This window comes from Dendrobates tinctorius, unplaced genomic scaffold, assembly GCF_039654945.1.
Source record: "Dendrobates tinctorius isolate UK_male_01 unplaced genomic scaffold, ASM3965494v1 ptg000043l, whole genome shotgun sequence".
In the NCBI taxonomy this organism is placed as follows: domain Eukaryota; kingdom Metazoa; phylum Chordata; class Amphibia; order Anura; family Dendrobatidae; genus Dendrobates; species Dendrobates tinctorius.
This window is the reverse complement of record NW_027361711.1, coordinates 7,078,584-7,101,607: the sequence shown is the minus strand read 5'-3', so window position 1 is coordinate 7,101,607 and position 23,024 is coordinate 7,078,584. Positions and strand designations below refer to the sequence as shown.

The 23,024-nt window shown below is 44.4% G+C and overlaps 1 protein-coding gene across 2 annotated transcripts in view; it reads right to left on the bottom strand.

Moving 5' to 3' along the window:
• The window catches only part of FBXO38 (F-box protein 38), a 122,962-nt gene that overhangs the window by 5,328 nt on the left and 94,610 nt on the right, over positions 1-23,024 (bottom strand). For both annotated transcript variants that reach the window (XM_073575178.1, XM_073575179.1), the window contains exons 18-19: positions 19,131-19,297; positions 18,016-18,161 (exon numbers count right to left, since the gene is read on the bottom strand). In XM_073575178.1, coding sequence (XP_073431279.1) covers positions 18,016-18,161; positions 19,131-19,297 — 313 coding nt within the window. The remainder of the gene's footprint in view (positions 1-18,015; positions 18,162-19,130; positions 19,298-23,024) is intronic.

The following is a 23,024-nucleotide window of genomic DNA, read 5'->3' as shown; positions in this document are numbered from 1 at the left end:
GAAATCTCCCATGACAACTATGTCATATTTTTTGGAGAACTTGGCCATTTGATGCATAAAGAGTTCATCCATATCTTCAGCTTGCACAGGCGGCCTGTAGTAAATGCCTACAATGGTGTCCTTTCCATTGTTCTGTCCTTGTATTCTTACCCAAACAGTGATTTTGTTAAAAACCTTTTTTTATTTAACTTATCTGGACACTAGTCCCCTAATACATATAATTTAGCTAGTATTAGCTAATTTACTTATATTTTCTACCTGTAAATTCATGATACATTGCCTCGGTTGTGTCATGTGATGACAGTGTTTCTCCCCTCCCACCCATACCTCTAGGATTTATATGCCTTTACGTTTTCTAAAGGTGGGGAGAAGGTTGGAGAGAGTGGGGTAATACAATCTTCGTCCCTAAGGCATGCGTTTTTCCCACAAAAAACACCATGGTTACTTGCCGGTTTTTCCAGAACCCATGACAGCACACCTGAGAGAGAAGGATCCGCACCGCCAGGACAGGAACCTACTGAGACATAAGGGGCGGCACCTCTCCCCCGCTACAGTTGGGTTACAGAGCATTGAGAGGACTTCCTGGTTAATTACATGTTAATCCAACACCACATCACTCAAAAGCACCCTACTAATTGTGCACACCCATACGGTGAAAAGGGGGGGGGGGGGAATATACGGGTGCTGTCATGGGTTCTGGAAAAACCGGCTACCAGTAAGTAACCATGGTGGTTTTCCCTTCACCCATGACAGCACACCTGAGAGATTTTTGGAGACTTTGAAACACCTTAGGGAGGGACCACCGCTTGCAGCAATCTTCTACCAAAGGTTAAATCAGCAGAGGATAGATTTAATCTATAGTGCTTAAAGAAGGTTGAAGGTGAGGCCCAGGTAGCGGCCTTGCAAATCTGTTCAATCGATACCTCTGCCTTTTCAGCTCAGGAGGTCGCCACGGCTCTGGTGGAATGAGCCTTAATGCCGTCAGGAATCGAAACACCACTAGCTGAGTAGGCTACACTAATGGCCTCCCTAATCCATCTAGCAATGGTCCCTTTTGAAATCCCATAGCCTTTCCTGGCACCCTGAAAAGCTACGAATAGGGACTGGGACCGCCTCCACTGGCTAGTGACTTATGTATTCTAACAGGGCTCTCTTGACATCCAAACTATGGAATTTTTCCTCTCCCAAATTTTTTGGATTCTCGCAGAAGGATGGGAGGACAATCTCCTGACCCCGATGGAAATCTGATGCTACCTTAGGCAGATAAGCATGGTCTGTTCTTAACACCACCCCATCCATAAAAACTTGTGTATAGGGTGGATTTACCGAGAGAGCCTGCAAGTCGCTTATTCTACTGGCCGATGTAAGGGCCATTAAAATGATCGTCTTTAGGGTCAGAAACTTTAGGGGTAGCTGATGTAAAGGTTCATACGGTTCCTTTGTAAGGGTCTCTAGTACTAGGCTTAAATCCCAGGGGGCTATTCTGGGTATTGGGATAGGCCTAGCCCTATAGCAGGATTTAACGAACCTGGCTACCCATCTATTTGCTGCCAAGCTGCAGTTGTAGAGCGCCCCTAGTGCAGACACCTGAACTTTAAGCGTGTTTACCGCTAACCCCAGCTGCAACCCTGATTGTAAAAACTCCAAGATGGCACAAATCGGGGGGTTCTTGTTCTAACGGCTTACCTAGGAACTTTTTCCATGTTCTGCCGTAGATGTTAGTCGTCACCGGTTTCCTACTTTTAAGCAAGGTGGCCACCAACCCGGGGGGAGAACCCTCTATCTATTAAAAGCGACCTTTCAAATTCCACGCCATCAGATGGAATCCTTTGACCTGAGCGTGGAATATTGGGCCTTGAGCTAGTAGGTTCGGGATTTCCAGCAGAACCCATGGATCGGAGAGGGACATTCTTTGTAGTAGAGAAAACCAGGGCCTTTTCAGCCAAAATGGGGCTATTAGAATCACCCTGGCTTGATCGTTTCTGATCTTCTTGACAACTGTTGGGATCAGAGCCACTGGGGGGGGGGGGGGAAACACAAGCGAGCCTGAAGTTCCACTGAATGTGCAATGAGTCCACTGCCCATGGCTTTTCCCTCGGGTTTAGAGAGCAAAACCTTTCTGTTTGCCTGTTGTGCTTGTTGGCAGAGGTCTATCACTGGTTTCCCCCAAAGCTGCGTTATTTTTTGAAAAATGGACAGATTTAGTGCCCTTTCTCCTTGCCTCTGAGTATTGCGGCTCAGAAAATCTGCCTCTATGTTTTCTGCCCCCTTTATGTGCAAGGCTGTTAAGGAGTGTAGGTGTTGCTCTGCTCTGCTCAGAATGTCGCTCGCGGCTTTCATTAGGGAGTGTGATCTCGCCCCTCCTTGGTGGTTGATGTACGCCACTGTTACTTTGTTGTCCGACATGATGCGGACATTGTGACCCTTGAGTAGCGGAATGAAGTGACTTAGAGCTTTGTTTACTGCCCACAGTTCTCTCAGGTCGGAAGATGCCCATTTCTTGAGGCGTCCAGGAGCCCTGGCCTACGTGACTCCTTAGGTGTGCCCCCCACCCCGAGGAGCTTGCGTCTGTTAGAATCACATCTGTCGTCTGTCCCAAGGTATTCCTGCGGCCAGTTTTGTACCGTCCAGCCACCAGTTGAGAGTGTCTCTGGTTTTTAAGGAAAGCTCCAGCTTTCCTTCTAAACGCCCTCTTAGCGATCTTTGTGCTGATAGTATCTCCCCCTGGAGTTGTCGGGTGTGAAATTGAGCCCATCTGACCACTGGAATTCAGGACGTCCGGGTACCTAGTAGAGACATCGCCTTTCTCAATGTCATATATGGTTGATTTCGGGCAGCCAAAGCCATATTCAGTACCTTCTCTATTTTGGTATCTGGGAGCAGACACACCTGCCGTTCTGAATCCAGGATAAATCCCAGGAAGGTCTGTTTTTTGAGGAGTTGTAGTTTTGACTTTTTGAAATTTATTATCCACCATAATTCTTGTAAGGTGTCGGTCACCCGGCTCAACTGTGCAGTGCAGTGGTCCTCTGAGCTGCCCACTATAAGGAAATTGTCCAAGTATGGTATTATGACCATATCGTGAATCCAGAGGAAGGCTGTCACCTCCGCTATGGCTTTGCTGAAAAGCCTCGGGGCTATGGAAATGCCAAATGGAAGAGCACTGAATTGGAAATGCCTCAGTACGCCTTGGATATAAAGAGCTACCCTCAAGTATTTTTGGTAATCTGGATGGATAGGGATGTGATAATATGCATCCTTTAAATTGACTACGGCCATAAAACAATCTTGATGTAGTAGCTTTATGGCCGTAGCCCCTGACTCCATCTTGAAGGTTTGTTTTTTTAGCCACCGATTGAGCCGTCTGAGTTTTATAATCGTCCTGAAAGATTGATCCGGTTTCTTTATCAGAAAAAGGGGTGAATAGATCCCCCTTCCTTCCTGTGTGTTTGGGACTTCGTAAAGTACCCACTTGTCTATCAGGTTCAGGATCTCTGCTTCAAAGGCCAACTGTTCTTCGGTTACAGTCATATGTTAAAGTTTGGGCACCCCTATTAATGTTAACCTTTTTTCTTTATAACAATTTTGGTTTTTGCAACAGCTATTTCAGTTTCATATATCTAATAACTGATGGACTCAGTTATATTTCTGGATTCAAATGAGGTTTATTGTACTAACAGAAAATGTGCAATCTGCATTTAAACAAAATTTGACCGGTGCAAAAGTATGGGCTCCTCAACATAAAAGTGACATTAATATTTTGTAGATCCTCCTTTTGCAAAAATAACAGCCTCTAGTCGCTTCCTGTAGCTATTAATGAGTTCCTGGATGAAGGTATTTGTGACCATTCCTGTTTACAAAACAATTCCAGTTCAGTTAAGTTTGATGGTCACCGAGCATGGACAGCCCACTTCAAATCATCCCACAGATGTTCAATGATATTCAGGTCTGGGGACTGGGATGTCCATTCCAGAACATTGTAATTGTTCCTCTGCATGAATGCCTGAGTAGATTTGGAGCGGTGTTTTGGATCATTGTCTTGCTGAAATATCCATCCCCTGCGTAACTTCAACTTCGTCACTGATTCTTGCACATTATTGTCAAGAATCTGCTGATACCGAGTTGAATCTATGCGACCCTCAACTTTAGCAAGATTCCCGGTGCCGGCATTGGCCACACAGCCCCAAAGCATGATGGAACCTCCACCAAATTTTACGGTTGGTAGCAAGTGTTTTTCTTGGAATGCTGTGTTTTTTAGCCTCCATGCATAATGCCTTTTTGTATGACCAAACAACTCAATCTTTGTTTCATCAGTCCACAGGACCTTCTTCCAAAATTGAACTGGCTTGTCCAAATGTGCTTTTGCGTACCTCAGGCGACTCTGTGGCGTGCTTGCAGAAACGGCTTTTTTCGCATCACTCTCCCATACAGCTTCTCCTTGTGCAAAGTGCGCTGTGTTGTTGACCGATGCACAGTGACACCATCTGCAGCAAGATGATGCTGCAGGTCTTTGGAGGTGGTCTGTGGATTGTCCTTGACTGTTCTCACCATTCTTCTTCTCCTCTGCCTTTGATATTTTTCTTGGCCTGCCATTTCTGGGCTTAACATGAACTGTACCTGTGTTCTTCCATTTCCTTACTATGTTCCTCACAGTGGAAACTGACAGGTTAAATCTCTGAGACAACTTTTTGTATCCTTCCCCTGAAAAGCTATGTTGATTAATCTTTGTTTTCAGATCATTTGAGAGCTGTTTTGAGGAGTCCATGATGCCACTCTTCTTAGGAGAATCAAATAGGGGAACTACTTGCAAGTGGCCACCTTAAATACCTTTTCTCAGGATTTGATACACCTGGCTATGAAGTTCAAAGCTTAATGAGGTTACAAAACCAATTTAGTGCTTCAGGAAGTCAGTAAAAAGTAGTTAGGAGTGTTCAAATCAAGAAAATGATAAGGGTGCCCATACTTTTGCACCGGTCAAATTTTGTTTAAATGCAGATTGCACATTTTCTGTTAGTACAATAAACCTCATTTGAATCCAGAAATATAACTGAGTCCATCAGTTATTAGATATATGAAACTGAAATAGCTGTTGCAAAAGCCAAAATTGTTATAAAGAAAAAAGGTTAACATTAATAGGGGTGCCCAAACTTTAACATATGACTGTACCTTCCTGATTGTCATTACACCTAACACTGCTTGTGGCCGGCAAACAAAGGGGATTCTCAGGCCTTCTCTTAAGATGCCCAGGATCCAGGTATTGGAGATCTTTTCCCAGGCCTGGAAAAAGAGTGCCAATCTCCCCCCCACTGGAATACTGGTGTCATTGTGGCGATTTCTTTGAGGTGGAGGTGCCCCCACCAAACAAATGCCGACTCTTTTTTCCTTTTATCCTCCCATCTTCTCCTGTCGGCCGGAGGACGCCCTCTATTGAATCTTCCCCTCCGAAAGGGCTGTCTTATTTGTTCCTTCGGGAACCTGGGGAAGCCTTTTTTCCTATCCCTTGCCTTCTCCAGGATATGTTGCCGAATAAGAACCGACCATAGCAGGGGAGAGAGCACAGTTTAGCTTTAGACTGCAGGTCACCCGGACAGCCTTTAAGCCACAACGCGCGTCTGGCAGCATTTGATAATCCTGCTGCCCTAGCTGTCAACCTCATAGAATCCGCCGAGGAACCAGCCAAAAAAGCTGCTGCCCCATGCAAGAGATACATATCTGCTAATATCTTCTCTTTTGGGACCTTTGATGCTAGCTTTTCTTCTAACTGCTGCAGTCAGATCATAAGGGAGCGTGCCGTGCAGGTGCCCGCTATCGCCAGCTTTAATCCTCCTGCTGTCGCTTCCCACGCGTGCCTCAAACATGAGTTCGCCTTTTTGTCCAGCGGGTCTCTAAGAACCCCTGAGTCTTCCAGGGGCAGGGCCGATTTTTTTTGAAGACCTGGATACTGCTGCGTCTATTTTTGGGACTTTGTCCCATATCTCTGCATCCTTGTGCTCAAAGGGGTATCGTCTCTTAGAGGTGGAGGGAAGGGCCCCTGATCTTTCCGGTTTCCTCCACTCTCTCTCAATAAGCGCCTGGACCTTTTCGTTTACTGGAAAGGTCCGTTTTTTCCTTTCTTGCAGCCCCTCAAATATAACATCCTCGAGGATTTTAGCCGCCTTCTCTTCCTGTAGGCCCATTGTGGTTCTAATGGCCTTTAGGAGAGCATCCGTGTCTTAAACAGGGAAACATGGCTTACCCCCTGTGTCACTGTCTGAGGAGTCTGAGGAGGATGCCTGTTCCGCTTGAGACAAGGCTGATAAGGAATCTGGGGGAGAACTAGGGGGAAGTTTCCTACTTTTCCTCCCTTTTTTCAATAGGGTCTTAATTGAACCGTCCATTTCTGACCTAAGGGCAGATATCAAATTTGCTGCGAAACTAGGCGCTTCCTCCGCCATGGTCCGCTGAATGCAAGTGGCGCAGAGATCTTTCTGCCAGTCTCTTGCTAGGGGAGTTTTACATATAGCACAGTCCCTATTATTCTTCTTGCTTCCCGCTTTTTTGGGCCTTTCCTACGGGGTAAAACATACAACAGAGAATCCCTATTAACATAAATGCTAGCATTCACGAAGATCACTCACCACCCGTAATCAAGGGTACCGGACTCGGAGGCTGCGTTGGAGCAGGTGATCTGTGCTCTCTGGACCTTGAGGGTTCTCCCGACCTGCGGCTGGGGTGGCTGCTGCTTGAGCGGCTTCCATGTTTGCGGCCCGAGGGTTGTGAGGGAGGCAGAGACAAGGACCTCTCCTGCTCTGACTCCATTTTCCACCGTCTCCCCTGCCGCTGGTCTTTGTTTATATGCAGCCTCTGTCCTAGTGGTGTCTCCTCGCCTCCCCCCTACGCCCACCAGCCGACTGCTTCAGAAAAGCCGGCGTCGCACCCGGCACCATGACACCGTCGCCTTCTGCTGACGTCAGCCGGCGCACCCATAATCCACTGGGCCGCCGTCAGCGGCCGTAAGAAGCCTGCGTCTCTCCCCTGCTTCGGGGATCGAGATGCGGCGAGCGCGACGCGGTGGGGGCTCCCCGGAGCCACCGGGATCCCACCTGCGCCCACACGAACCCGGAGCCCAGGGGACCATCGGGGACTGTGCCTCCAGCACCCGACGGCCGGCGCTACAGGTAAGATACCTGTTCTTCCCGCGCCGGGACGGGCCTGGGTCCTTTTTTTTTTTTTTTTTCCCCCTTTCCTTTTTCTCTTCGCCCATGACAGGCACCGCCAACAGTGGGATTCCTTCCAGGACAGGAACCCAACTGAAGCGGGGGAGAGGTGCCGCCCCTTATGTCTCAGTAGGTTCCTGTCCTGGCAGGGCGGATCCCTCTCTCTCAGGTGTGCTGTCATGGGTGAAGGGAAAACAAGCATTTTGCAAGCGGTTTTCGCTTGCGGAATGCTTGCAAGTTCCAAGCGATTTCAAGCATCGCTTAGAAATGTGATTGACAGGTTGGTCACACTTGTCAAGCATAGTGCTTGACAAGTGTGACCAACTTTTTACTATTGATAGTGCCTATGCAGCATCAATAGTAAAAGATAGGATGTTAAAAATAAAAAAACAAAAAACAAATATGGTTATTCTCACCTTCCGACGGGCCCCATCTCCTCAGCGGCGCTCCCGGCATCTTCTGGTCCCAGTGACGCTTTGCGTAAAGAGGCGGGAAGGACCCCGGGGGGCCGACAGAGGGTAATTATATTCCTATTTTTTATTTTAATTCTATTTTTTACAGGATTATGGTCTTCTCCTCCAGACCCTGGGTACCATCCACACATAAAGCCCTCACTTTACGCATGGCGGGCATAGCCACATGTTTAAAGTGAGCATTTCAATGCAATCCTATCGCCGCGATTCCACACAAAGAATGAACATGCTGCGTATTTTTCCGCTATGCGATTACGCAGCAGTAAAATCCGCAGCATTAGCATAGCAATGCGGAATCCCATAGGACTGCATGGGATGCATTTTCGCAGCGGAAAAAACACCGCGAAAACGCTAAAAAAAACGCAATGTGTGCACACAGCCTTATAGAAGAAATGAAGATTGTGATAGATAATCAGAAGGGTTGCTTGAATACTTTTTAGGCCTGAGAACAATTAGATAAAATATATCTGACTTAACGATTCTTTATCCTCTGCCTTTATAGTTCTGATAATCTCCAAAATTTATTATACACGTTAAAATGGTGTAACAGCTCTTTATGTAAGCTATAGTTAACATTTTAATGCACCTTTATTTTTTATACAATAAAAGCTTAAAAGCAGTTATCCCCATCTTCACATTGTCGCTACACATCTGTCAGGTGACCCGGTGATGCCCTAGCTCGCCCTACTTCTGAAGGTGAAGATGCCGGGGCCTCCACCCTTGCCTTACCTCCTGAGTTAGCCCTCCATCTGTTCTCTTCCCCCACCCAGGGAAGAGGGGTGCTACTGTGCACCGTAATACACCAATCCGACAAACAAGGCAACACAAAGGTTTTTTTGGTTTTTTTTTATAACTCAAATAGATTTTTATTAAGAAGAACATCACAGTATTCATACAACAGTGGTAAAAGCATTTTTGATTTTCCCATAAACCAACCCCCCTCAACAATGCAAACTCACCCCACCCCTTCCCCCTTTAGACAGATCGTATTATCCCTTTAACACCACCTGTACACGTATATAGAATTGCATTATGCAACATCATCTGTTATAGCAGTGGAGACAAACAACCCGCATATACATACACCCGAGACCATTCATTCACCTATTCACTCATTCCAATTCCATCCAAGGCATCCACAGTTTGTCATACATCACCAGTTTTCACCTTTTCTTGTAGACCCCCTTCTCTAGCTTAAGGACATGCTTCACACAGGCAAGATATTGTCCCCTTGAATGTGGATCCTCCTTTATCCAATTCCTCACTATTACCTTTCGAGCCATATATAGTAATTTTGCAATTGCCACCTTCAGATTGTTTTAAACTTTTATCTCCTCCACATATCCCAGCAAGCAAACCACTGGCTCTTTTAGGACCACACACCTATAAGCCACTTCCACACGACTCAATCACTAACCAAAAAGCAGCCAATCTTGGACACGTCCACAGCATATGAAATAATCCAGCATTTTCGTTCTTACACCGGAGGACACTCAGTTAGAACGTAATCCAGCCCTATACATAACTTCCAGAGACCTATATACTCTATGTAAAATATAAAGCTGAGAGTTACAGTTTTGGTATCCACTCCAGAATCGACTCCCACGTTTCATTTTTCAAGTGACCAGGTCTCTTTCCCACTTAGCCCTCGCATTGATTGGATATCCAAGTAAATGAGTATGTATTAGGTCTCTATATATAGAGATGACCCCCGCCTCGTAGTACCCCCCCCCCCCCACACACACACACTCCAGCACTAGGTCGCCCTGAATTTTAAGGCAATCATCTCTGTTTTGAGCTCTGTACGCATGCCTTATCTGAGCACATTGATATTCCCCGGAGGCCTTAAGACCATATTCCGACTGCAGCATGGAAAAAGATTTCAACTCCCGCTGCTCTAATATCTGAAAGACATACCGTATCCCCCTGGCCAGCCATTCCGACAAACATCCCAACGTCATAAACTCTGGAAGATTGTTAATATGCCATAACGGAAAAGACAGGTGACCCCGCGAATTTGTTTGATCCTCCCCCATATTTTACGTATCAGAAATAGTGTTGGATAGATTTTCCCAAGTGCCCCCAGGGACCCATCCTCCAAGCACTGAACCGCCGGTCTTCTCTTAGTCAGCCCCTCCATCAAATGCTGTACCACGCTGAAAGTCTCCTCATCCGCCCAACCCCTGAGATGCTGGCACTGTGCCGTTAGGCAAATCCAATCCCCCCTCTTCCTTAGGTCGCTGAAGCGTCTCCAACCTAATACGGGGATGCCGCTTCCCCTATGCCAAACTCCTAAATAAAGAGAGTTGATCTGTTTAAATTTCCCACGGGGTATTCAAATAGGTGCATTGTGAAGTACATATAGTATCTTAGGCATCAGAATCATTTTGATGAGACTGACCCATCCAACCACCGACAAGAGTAGCTTAGTCCAGGCCCCCACCTTCGCCTTAAGAACCCCCAGTACAGGAGCCAGATTCTTATGCAGATAGTCTGTTGATCTGCCACTTTAAGTCTGCCCCAGCCTACGGCGTCCCTCACCTCATCCACTACATCATCGACCTTAAACAGAATTGATTTATTCCAATTTATCACCAGCCCCGACAAGGATTCAATTTACTCAAGCCGCATGGCATTCCCCAGAGAAGAGTGTGGATCACCCAAGAACAATAGTATATCGTCCACATAGAGTGCTATCTTTTCCTCTATTGACCCATACCTGAACCAGACACCCGGGTACACTGTTGAATCTTTGCAGCCAGCGGTTCCACCGCCAAAGCAAACAAAAGAGGGGAGAGTGGACACCCCTTTCTCGTCCCTCTGTGCAACTTTATAGTTTGGGATAGCTCCTCATTCACCCTGATTTTTGCTAACGGTTGCGCATACAGCAGGTGAACTCATGACAGAAATTGCGGACCAAAGCCCAAACAGCGCAGAACCTGCCACAAATATCCCCACTCTACGCTATCAAAAGCCTTATGAGCATCAAAGGATGCAATAACCCTCTGACTGCAGTTGTCGGCCCGCAGCTGCATATTCATAAAAAGCCTTCTCAGATAACCGCTGTAGATCTAACACAAAGGTTAACAGAAAACTCCAGGCATACAAAATATTCTCTGCTCTGAATCCACTCCTGTGTCTCCATTCAATGTCAGCAAGCAGTTAATCCTGAATGCCATCTCTGTGTTTTCAACTCTGCAAGCTTATATATGGTAACCAGCTTTTCCAATCTCTGCTCTGAATCCACTCCTGTGTCTCCATTCAATGTCAGCAAGCAGTTAATCCTGAATGCTATCTGTGTTTTCAACTCTGCAAGCTTATATATGGTAACCAGCTTTTCCAATCTCTGCTCTGAATCCACTCCTGTGTCTCCATTCAATGTCAGCAAGCAGTTAATCCTGAATGCTATCTCTGTGTTTTCAACTCTGCAAGCTTATATATGGTATATAGTTTTTTTCAACTTACTCTGCTTGTCCCCTTATGTTGTGAGGTCAAGAAACTTTTCAAAGTGCTTTATGATCCATGTAGTGCTGGACATGTGTTTATTTGACCACAACATTTTATTGGGTCCTGGTGTCTCAATTTAGTGTGATTGATTAACGAGAAGAGAGAGAGGCAACAAAAAAATAAAAAAAGTTCTAAGTCTTATTCTCCTATATATTCAGACATAGCTTGGGGATAGCATTTATGCAGGGGGCATTTATGCACACTTTATCCAAGTACAGTTTATCAAAGTACTGGCAGTTATAACATGGCAGTTAGACAGGGCAGGAGACAGGTAAGGCTGGTTTCACATTAGCGCTTTTGTGCGCAGCGCATCGTGCGCACCCGTGCGCATGCGCACTGCGCACCTATACTTAACATGACGTGCGCATGGTCTTGCGCATACTTGCGTTTTCGTGCGCATGCGTTTTTTTGTCTTTTGCGCCAGGCGCGCCAGACGCAACATGTTGCATTTTTGGTTCCGCCCTGTCTCGTCAAAAAAACGCATGCGCACGCTTGCGCACGGAATGCGCAAAAACACCACATTGGAGCCTATGGGAATGCATGCGTGCGCATGGTCTTGCGCACGCTTGCGTTTTTTTGCGCATGCGTTTTTGAGTTAAACAAGTCTAGAATGTTCTCTAGACAATGGAAAAAACGTCACACTTAAAAACGCATGCGCATAAAAAACGCCAACGCATGCAAAAAACGCATGTAAAACGCAAACAACGCTGCGTTTTTTTTACACATCAGCGTGCGCATGACGTTAAAAAAACGCGCGTTTGTTTTGCGTTTTTCTTTGCGTTTTTTATGCGCCCGATGCGCTGCGCAAAAAAACGCTAATGTGAAACTAGCCCAAGACATTTATATACATCTACTCCCTGTACATTTGGAGTACAACAAATATATACCATATGCATTTGTGTAATTTTTATCCTGGCCGCTGCATTCACACACATCCACCGCCCTGGCATTAACTCTCTACACTCCATCCACATTGTCCCCTCGCTTCTTTCCTCTCCTATGTATAGCACTCATGCTCTTTTCACGTTGTTAAACTGCACAGATCCAGTCAGTCCCACCATTCAACATCAGAGACGCTCTCACAAATCACTTAACCATCTGCTCACTCTTTCTATCCTCCTTCTCCTAGTCGCAGGAGACATTGCTCCCAACCCTGGTCCCCCATTTTATAGAAAGTCAAACCTCCCGACTGCTACACTCAGAAACCCCTCTAATCTTATTAATATTCCCTGCATGCCATCTGTCTCTCTTAATTGTGCACTTTGGAATTCTCGCTCAGTGTGTAACAAACTCTCCTTCATTCATGACTTTTTCCTTTCTAATTCTCTTAACCTCCTGGCTCTTACTGAAACCTGGATCCAGCAGTCAGACACTACCGCTGCTGCTGCTCTTTCATACGGGGGGCTTCACTTCTCTCATACCCCAAGATCAGACAATAGAGCTGGTGGAGGCGTTGGTCTGCTCCTATCACCAAAATGTACCTTTCAGGTTATCCCTCAAGTACCCTCACTTGTCTTCCCTTCTTTTGAGGTCCATGCCGTCAGACTCTACACCCCCTTCTCCATGCGAGTGGCGGTGGTGTATCGTCCTCCCGGCCCCTCCCATCAGTTCCTGGATCATTTTGCCACTTGGCTTCCACATTTTCTCTCCTGTGACATCCCTACCCTCATCATGGGAGATTTCAACATCCCCATTGCTCTTCCCCTCTCCCCATCTGCTACTCACCTTTTATCTCTAACCTCCTCATTTGGCCTTTCGCAGCTTACTAATTCTCCAACGCATGAAGACGGAAACTCCCTCGACTTGGTCTTCTCTCGGCTTTGTGCAGTGGATGATTTTGTAAACTCCCCTCTCCCGCTCTCTGACCACAATCTTCTTTCATTCTCTATCAAGAACTGCCAGGCTGCTCAGGTCACCCCCACTGTCCAGACTTATAGAAACATACAGGCCATTAACACCCAGAAACTTATGAAGAACTTGCAGTCTTCATTGGCCCCTATCTCCTCCCTCTCATGTCCTGATTCTGCATTGAAGCATTACAATGAAACACTTCAAACTGCCCTGGATGAATTTGCACCCCCTATAAATAGAACACCACAACACAGACGGCGACAACCCTGGCACACGGTGCAAACACGTTTCCTGCAGCGGTGCTCCAGGTGCGCCGAACGTCTGTTGAGAAAATCCAATCTACCCGAAGATTTCATCCATTTTAAGTTTATGCTTAGAACATACAACACTGCCCTTCACCTCTCCAAACAAATCTATCTCAACACCCTCATCACCTCACTGTCCAATAACCCGAAACATCTCTTTGACACTTTTCATTCTCTACTCAATCCAAGAGTACAGGCCCCAACCACGCAGCTCCGAGCTGACGATCTGGCCAATTACTTCAAAGAAAAAATTGACCAGATGCGACAGGAAATTATCTCCCAATCACCTCATACCATGCACTGTCCTCCCTCCCCCACTGCATCTAACTCACTCTCTGATTTTGAACCAGTCACAGAAGAAGAAGTAAGCAGGCTCCTTGCATCTTCTCGCCCAACTACTTGCACCAGTGACCCATTTCCGTCACAGCTCCTCCAGTCCCTTTCCCCTGCTGTCACCCCTCACCTAACTAAAATATTTAACCTCTCTCTCTCTTCTGGTATTTTTACCTCCTCATTTAAGCATGCCATCATACATCCACTACTTAAAAAACCATCCCTCGACCAAAACTGTGCCGCTAACTATAGACCTGTCTCTAATCTTCCCTTCATCTCTAAACTCCTGGAACGCCTGGTCCACTCCCGTCTTATCTGCTATCTCTCAGAAAACTCTCTTCTCGACCCTCTCCAATCCGGTTTCCGCTCTTTACACTCCACTGAAACTGCCCTCACTAAAGTCTCTAATGATCTGCTAACAGCTAAATCAAATGGTCACTACTCCATGCTAATTCTCTTGGATCTCTCTGCAGCATTCGACACTGTGGATCATCAGCTCCTCCTCACTATGCTCCGTTCCATTGGCCTCAAGGATACCGTTCTCTCCTGGTTCTCCTCCTATCTCTCCGACCGCTCCTTTACTGTATCTTTTGCCAGTTCCTCCTCCTCTCATCTTCCCCTTACTGTTGGGGTCCCCCAAGGATCGGTTCTAGGCCCCCTCCTCTTCTCCTTGTACACTGCCCCTATTGGTCAAACAATCAGTAGATTTGGTTTCCAGTACCATCTCTATGCTGATGACACCCAATTATACGCTTCTTCTCCTGACATCACGCCAGCCTTTCTAGAAAACACCGGCAATTGTCTAAACGCTGTGTCTAACATCATGTCCTCACTATATCTGAAACTGAACCTGTCAAAGACAGAACTCCTGGTGTTTCCTCCCTCTACTAATGTACCTATACCCGACACTGCCATTTCTGTGTGTGGTTCCACTATTACTCCCCAGCAACAGGCCCGCTGTCTTGGGGTCATACTTGATTCCAAGCTTTCCTTTGCCCCCCACATTCGATCACTGGCTCGCTCTTGTCATCTGCACCTCAAAAACATTTCTAGAATTCGACATTTTCTTACCTTTGACTCTGCAAAAACTCTTACTGTTTCTCTTATTCATTCTCGTCTCGACTATTGTAACTCTCTTCTAATCGGTCTCCCTCTTACCAAACTCTCCCCTCTCCAATCTGTCTTGAATGCTGCAGCCAGGATCATATTCCTCACCAATCGTTACACCGATGCCTCTACCTTGTGCCAGTCATTACACTGGCTACCCATCCACTCCAGAATTCAGTATAAACTTATTACCCTCACTCACAAAGCCCTCCATGGCTCAGCACCACCCTACATCTCCTCCCTTGTTTCAGTATACCACCCTACCCGCGCCCTCCGTTCTGCTGATGACCTGAGGTTAGCATCCTCAATAGTCAGAACCTCCCACTCCCGTCTCCAAGACTTTACACGTGCCGCGCCAATTCTTTGGAATGCACTTCCCAGGTCAATACGATTAGTCCCCAATCCCCACAATTTTAAGCGTGTCCTGAAAACGCATTTATTCAGACTGGCCTACCGCATCAACACATTAACCTAATCTATCCCTGTGTGGCAGAGCCAAAAGTTTTACCATAACCAGGTTCCCCGCATCATTCTCCCACATGCTTTATGCATCCATTAGCCCTCTGTGTCCGTACTGTCACACACCTAACATTATGGCTGGTCCATACAATCAGGGCAACTGTTACCACCCACCTTTCGTGTCTACCTCTTTCCTCATAGACTGTAAGCTTGCGAGCAGGGCCCTCTTTCCTCTTGGTATTTGTTATAATCTACTGTATGTGATTATTGTTATGCTGTAATGTCTATTGTCTGTACAAATCCCCTCTGAAATGTAAAGTGCTGCGGAATGTGTCGGCGCTATAAAAATAAAATTTATTATTATTATTCACTCACAGAGGGCATGGGAGTAGGGGAATAAACCAAAATAGAGAAGGATAGGGAATTACCACATATATAAATCAAGCAACAGTCACTTAGAACTCCTCCAACTCTCCTTCTCATATGAACTCCTCTCCCTCCAATAGCCATGCAGCAAATGCTAGCTCTGACAAGTATTTGTAAGGGTATATTCCCACGGTCAGTAAACGCTGTGGGTTGGACGCTGCATACATCCGCAGCGTCAAACCTGTAGCGGCCAGATGTTACAGCATAGTGGATGGGATACCTCATTTAATGTATTCATTGTATGCATTAATTTTTTGCACTTATCAGTTTTTGCAGGATGCAGCCGGGCCTCTTTCTGTTGGCTTGGTCTGGGACGTCTGTCACTGTGTTTTACATACTATAGTGCTGGAGCAGCCCGCCTGATAATACTATGGGCGTGATTAATAGGTTGCAAGCCAGACACTGGCGTCCAAAGTAAGCCTATATCTATGTGCCTTTTTTCCACTAGGCAGCTAACCCCTCCATGGTCTGGTAGGTGTGGGGTGGTTGTTTTATCAGTGGATTGCACCTGTGCTGGTCCTTGCCTTTATTAGTGGAGGCCTGCTGCATCCTGCTACATGTGCATTTGTTCATCAGACAGGGTTTGGGAAGGCCATATCTTGTGGTATGAGTTTTTTTAATTTTTCCTATGATAAGCTATGTTCCCACGGTCAGTAAACGCTGTGGGTTGGACGCTGCATACATCCACAGCGTCAAACCTGTAGCGGCCAGATGTTACAGCATAGTGGATGGGATTTCAAGAAACCCCATCTCCACTATGCGTCCTGAGACATGCGGCATGTCTTTCCAGACCGCAGCATGTCCATTTATGTTGCAGAGATGCTCAGTCTCCGCAGCGTAAGTTTCCCATAGACTATCATTAGATGTGGTAAAACCGCATTATCTTTACAGTCACATGCGTATTAAGTGCGTGAACCTTGTGACACAGCCGGAAGTTTGCATCCACTGCAGTTCTCGCGATGAGCCATGCATCCGACCGCCGGCGTTTTCTCACTAGGCAAGTTCTCACGATCAGCTGACTGTGAGAACTGCAGTGCAGGTGACCGCCAAAGACAGAGTTATCGCCGGTCGTTATCTACAAACTCCTCTGTGTCTGGATGACAGGCTGAGTCGTGGCATAATGCCATCATTCAGCCAAGGCATCCAGATGTAGCAGACCTGGACTCATCGTGGGACAGTTTCTACATCTTGTCTGTGGACAGGTATGGTATACTGTTGCTTTTTTATTTTTTCTAGGGCTTCAGGGGAATTAGGCGATGCAGTAAGTATGGTTTAACTAAGATTACTAAAAGGAGTCTGTGTCATTATTTCAATTAAAAGACTTTACTCTGTGTCTTTATTTACCATACAACTACAGGATTAGTAATGGATAGGTGTCTTAAAGAAAATTTTCCATTATTAAGCAGTGGGCTTGATGTCACCAGTCAATACAAAGGTGACATTAACCCCACAAATATTACCCCACTGGTCACCGCTAGAGGGCAAGTGGGAAGAGCCTGGTAAAAGTGCCACGATTGGCGCATCTTTGGATGCGCCAATTGTGGGGCGGCTGTGGGTTGCTATTTTTAGGCTGGTGAGGGCCAAAATCCATGAGCCTCGTCAACCTGAGAATAATGGGCTGCGGTGGTATGCTTTTTCCTTAGTTGGCTAACAAAAATTGGGGTACCCCATGCTGGTTTTTTTTTTTTTTTTTTAATTATTATTCATTTATTAAAAAAGGAGGGGACCTCTCTCTGTGCTTTCCTCCATTTTCTGTGTCATGCACTTCCAGCGGTGTCACAAGATTCACCATTATGTAAATTAGTACACATGCATAGTAAGCTGCCTTCCCGCAATTAATACGCATATTACCTCATAGTGGACATGGGATTTCTTGAAATCCCATCCACTATGCTCTAACAGCTGGATACTGCAGGTTGGACATTACGGATTACCATCTAATAGACATGGTAAATAAAGAACAATTGTGGAATGGCACGTTTTTTCCCCCCATTTTTCAGTACACTATATGGTAAAATCAATGGTGTAATTCAAAAGTACAAATCATCCCGCATAACACAAACCCTGACATAGAGCTATATTTACGGAAAAATTAAAGTTATTGATCGGGGAAGGAGGAGAGGAAGAAAACGAAACCGGCCAGGGGTTGAAGGGTTTAATGGTGAACCATAGACTTAGGGGTTTGCTTCTATTATTCCAAACTGGAGAGAGAGCTTAGTCTATAAGTAGCTTTCATCTAATCAGCATTTCCAACAGTGTGCTGGCTTAACTAATTTTGGGGACATATATCGATTTTAAAAATCAAAAGTAAAATTATATTCTGAAACAATAACACACAAAAATGGTAGGTATACTCACTGATTGACGTTTGCTATAGTGTCCATCCAGCTTCGGACACGAACTTTATTTCTAACATTAGGGGGATTGCTAAATTCATGTATGATACAGATGTGATAAGGGTATGGGCCACTGAATATTTTTCTTTCTAAGGTCAATGTATCTACCTGTAAAAGAAAATTAAAATAAAGTAATCCAATCAATTATTTTCATTAATGATGACTTTCAGACAAGTAGTAACCTGTAACACTACTTGTCCAATTGTAAAAATTCAGAAAGAAGGTTAAAGCTAAATCAAGTATATGCCATGGAAGCAGTCTCCAAGCTGCGGCTCTAGCTGTTGTCAGACTTCAACAGGTTGTCAGGACATGATGAAAATAGCAGTTTCACAACAGCTGAATGGTGATGAACGCATGTGCTCGTTACTCAAGTTTGCCTAGGGTGGTCAGGTATGAACAGAGTATCGCGGGTGCTTGAGTGAAATATTCGAGTCCCCGCAGCCGCATGTTTCGCGGTTGCTAGACAGCTACAAAACGTGGCGATTGTGCGTGATTGCCCAAGAAACATGCGGCCGTGGAAACTCAAACATGTCACTTGAGCACCCACACTCATCACTACAACTGTAGCCTCATATTAGCCCATCAATCTATATAATGTATGTAATAATGATAGCTTTATTATCACAACAGCATTTTAGGTCATGTATTGTCACCCAAAAAAACTAACAGCAAATCTTTTACCAAAAAGGTGACCTAACATCAAAGTTACCACCAACCTCTGTGTTAGTGATGAAGATTTCCACTTTGAACAGCAAAACCTACAAAGTCTCGAGATTGTAAGACCTTAGTATGTGAGATCGTACAATCTGGCAAAGCTTTAATGATATCTAGTCTGTGCACAAAATGCAATAATCAGTCCCATGAAGAATGCCTTAATAGGGCTTAACTACTGACCACATCACAATGCCTGGCACATACTTGTCAGATTAAACTATTTCCGGACTGGAGCCAAAAGCGAAAGTTCTACAAACATCCTGTTACCAAAACTCAAAGAGTAATATAAAAAAGTTTTTTAATAAGACATTTATTTTTACCATCTGCATTTTGCTTCCCTCTTTCTTTCACAGATAAACTTACTTGTTGCATGGGACGCAGGTAGATAATACGATTTCTTTCAGGGGGCATCCTAAGTATCTGGTCAAGTACTTGCTCCATATGAAGCTTCTTACATTGAGCATAATCAAAGCGATTGACTATTGGGGCATTTTCTACCTTTAAGTGCTTCAAAACACGACATCGTGTTGCTAGGTGGAGAAAAAAAAAGGTTACTTTTTAAAACAGAAGCCAGAGCTCGTCAGTAACTGGGAAAGGATGCATTACTAACTATATGTAGGTCCATGCTTATGTTCCTAATTATTACATCTGCACATTACATTCAGGAGGCAACTAGCATTATTTAACAGGTTTACCTTTAACATGGAGAGTAGTGATGAACGAACGTGCTTGGATAAGGTGTTATCCGAGCAGGTTTACGTGCTAACCGAACGTCTTTGGCGTGCTTGAAAAATATGTCAGAGTCTTCGTGCCTGCATGTCTCGCGGATGTTCGACAGCCGCCACACATGTAGGGATTGAACGAATGTGTTGCGGTTCTCAAACAGCTGAGAGACATGCCGGTGAAAGGACTGGGACATATTTTTCAACCACGCCAAAGATGCTTGGCTAGCACACGAACATGCTCGGATAACACCTTATCCTAGCACGATCGCTCATCACTAGTGGGGGGGGGGGTTTCAATAATGAGATATGGCACCAACCAGCAAAGGTACAGCTTAGTGCCTGAAAGAAAAAAAAAAGCTGAGCGGAGGGCAGATACATTTTCTATAAGTGGTCAAAGCAGACAGCATTCTACATCTAAATTGTTAGAAAAAAAAAAAAAAATAATAAATAAAATAATATATATATATATATATATATATATATATATATATATATATATATATATATATATATCTCTCTCTCTCTATCTCTATCTCAAATTCATATGGTTTTTCAAAAGAATTTAACCTCAAGGAGATATAATAAGGCCATATCTTAGGTGTAGACAAGACAAAGGTTAGGGTAGATGTAAAATGGGATGAACTATTCTTGTATGACATACACTATTATTCACCTCCCTTAGTCTTTTTCATTTTTTGCTAACTCGCATCCTAGAATTTCACTTTTTTTTTTTTTTGGAGGGTTTGCATCTGTTCATGTAAAGAGCGTGACGACAACTGAACATCTGATTTTCTTTTTATTGGGAAGCAAAAAACAAATAACTGAAAACTTCAGTGTGCATAACTATTCAGTGGATACAAGGAAAATTATTTCAGCTCACCCCAACTGTTTCTTCTAAAACAATATTCAATCTGAGCACGGATCCGTCTCTGTAAACGTCAAAAGTATCGCAAAAAAGTAGAAATCCAGCACAAGGAATAAAAATAGTAAGGTCTTTATTTCAAAATTCAGTAAAACCAATTGTTCCAAAAAGGCTGCTATGTTCATAAGGGTATACCCGCTGGAGGGAATTACCTTGGACTGATCTGCAGAGCACCCGGACGCGTTTCGAACACGAGGTTCTTAAACTCAGGCTGAGCTCTGAGCCATCTCGTCTAGCTTTTATCAACCCTTCCACCTCCCCTTGTCTGTTGGAGGGATTGCGGGCAACATGGTAGCCTTTCCCATTTATTTTGGTTTTGTCCACATCTTCGGCATTTTTGGGACGACATCTCCTCTCTTATTTCTCATATTTTATATCAATCAGATTTTTCACTGACTCCTCAGTTCGCCCTGCTCTCGTTGGATGCAAGTCGTTTGAACCCTTCTGTTAGGAAATTGGTTATTCATTCACTTTTGGTTCCTAAAAATGAAATTGCGTTTTATTGGAAATCCACTCGAGTGCCCTCTTCACTCGATATTATTGCAAAGCTGACTTTACACAAGTCATATTAGCAAAAATTAGCGTTGCTGAATGGCTGTCTTCCTTCCTTTATAAAGAAATGTTCTCGCTGGCTGGAAATGTTTCCATGAGTTCTTATTATTTATAGTCTGGTTGTTTTTTATTTTTTTTCTTTCATGTGTCATGAGTGCCTCACGATATTGCATTTATGTATGCTCTGTTATAAAATGTTAATAAAATGGTTTGGAAAACAGGCTGAGCTCTGAGAGGAACATTGCATTATATAAAGAAAATGGACAGGTGATGACAATAATTACCAAAATTAGCTACAAGAGATAGAAAAAAAAAAACAATACATATATATAAATACAAATAAAAAGTAATTTACTATATAAATATACAAGAACAAAAAGATCAATAATGTAATATGAATTCCTTTCTTAAATTGAGACCCGAGTTTAAGAACCTCGTGTTCGAAACGCGTCCAGGTGCTCTGCAGATCAGTCCAAGGTAATTCCCTCCAGCGGGTATACCCTTATGAACATAGCAGCCTTTTTTGAACAATTGGTTTTACTGAATTTTGAAATAAAGACCTTACTATTTATATTCCTTAACCTGGATTTCTACTTTTTTGGGGATAACTATTCAGTACTTTGTAGAGCATCCTTTTGCAGCAATTACAGCTGCTCTGAATAAGTCTACATGAGTTTTCCTTATCTTGCACTGGGAGTCTCACTCATTCCTCAAGGCAAAACTGCTCCACCTCCTTCAAAATAGATGGTTTCCTCTGGTGAACAGCAATCTTCAAGTCTGACCACAGATTCTCAACTTAATTCAAGTCTGGGCTTTTCCTAGGCCACTCCAAAAACATTTACACATTTCCCCTTAAAACACTTGAGTGTTACTTTAGCAGTATGCTTTGGGTTATTGTCTTGTTGGAAGGTGAACCTCCATCTCAGTCTCAAATAACTTTCAAACAGGATTTGCTCAATATCCTTGTATTTTGCATCATCCATCTTCCCCTTGAGTAGGACTATTTTCACTGTCCCTACTGCCAAAAAACATCCTCACAGCATGACGCTGACAGCTGACTCCATCATGTTTCACTGTGGAGATGGTGATCTTGGGGTGATGAGCTGTGTTGGTTTGGCGCCTGACATAGCGTTTAACTTGGAGGCCAAACAATTCAATTTTCATCTCATCTGACCACAGCAACTTCCTCCATACATTTGGGGAGTTTCCCACATGTCTTTTGGCAAACTCAAAAAGAGCCCTACAGTTTGAATATTTAAGTAAAAGCTTTATTGTGCCCACTCTTCCATAGAAGCCACCTCTATGGCTTATTGTGGTTGTGTGGACAGTCTCTGCTTTGGAACTCTGCAGCTCCTTCAGGGTTACCTTTGGTCTCTGTGTTGCCTCTCTGATTAATGCCCTCTTTGCCCGGGGCTGAGAGCTTTGGTGGTCGGCCCTCTCTTGACAGGTTTGTTGTGGTACCATGTTCTGTCCTTTTGAGGATAATGGATTTGATGATGCTCCAGGGGATCATCAGAGATTGGAATATACTGTATATACTTGAGTATAAGCCGTGGCACCTTATTTTACCACAAAAAAATTGGGAAAACTTATTGACAAGTATTCATTTCTCTGTAAGGGTAAGTTCACACAGGACTTTTTTGCTGCTTTTTTTCATGGTTTTTTTAAATGCTAATGTTCAGCTGCTTTTTCCATTACCAGCAAAGCCTATGAGATTTCAGAAATCTCATGCACACACATTGTTTTTTTGTGTGATCAGGATTTTGTGCTTTGCTGCATTTTTTGGACACAGAGCATGTCACTTCTTTCAGCGTTTTTCACCCATTAACTTGAATGGGTGTTGAAAAAGACGCACCAAAAACGCAAGTGTCATTAAAGTCATGGACATTAGCATGGACAAGAGACGAAAAAAAAAAAACGCACCAAAAGACGCACCTAAACCTGCATTTTTGCCACAGCTTCTTTCCTGCCAAGATCATCAGGTTTTGCTGCAGAAAAAAAAAAAAGTCCTGTGTGAACTTACCCTAACAGTGTGAGCCGCAGCAGCCGGCTTCCTGC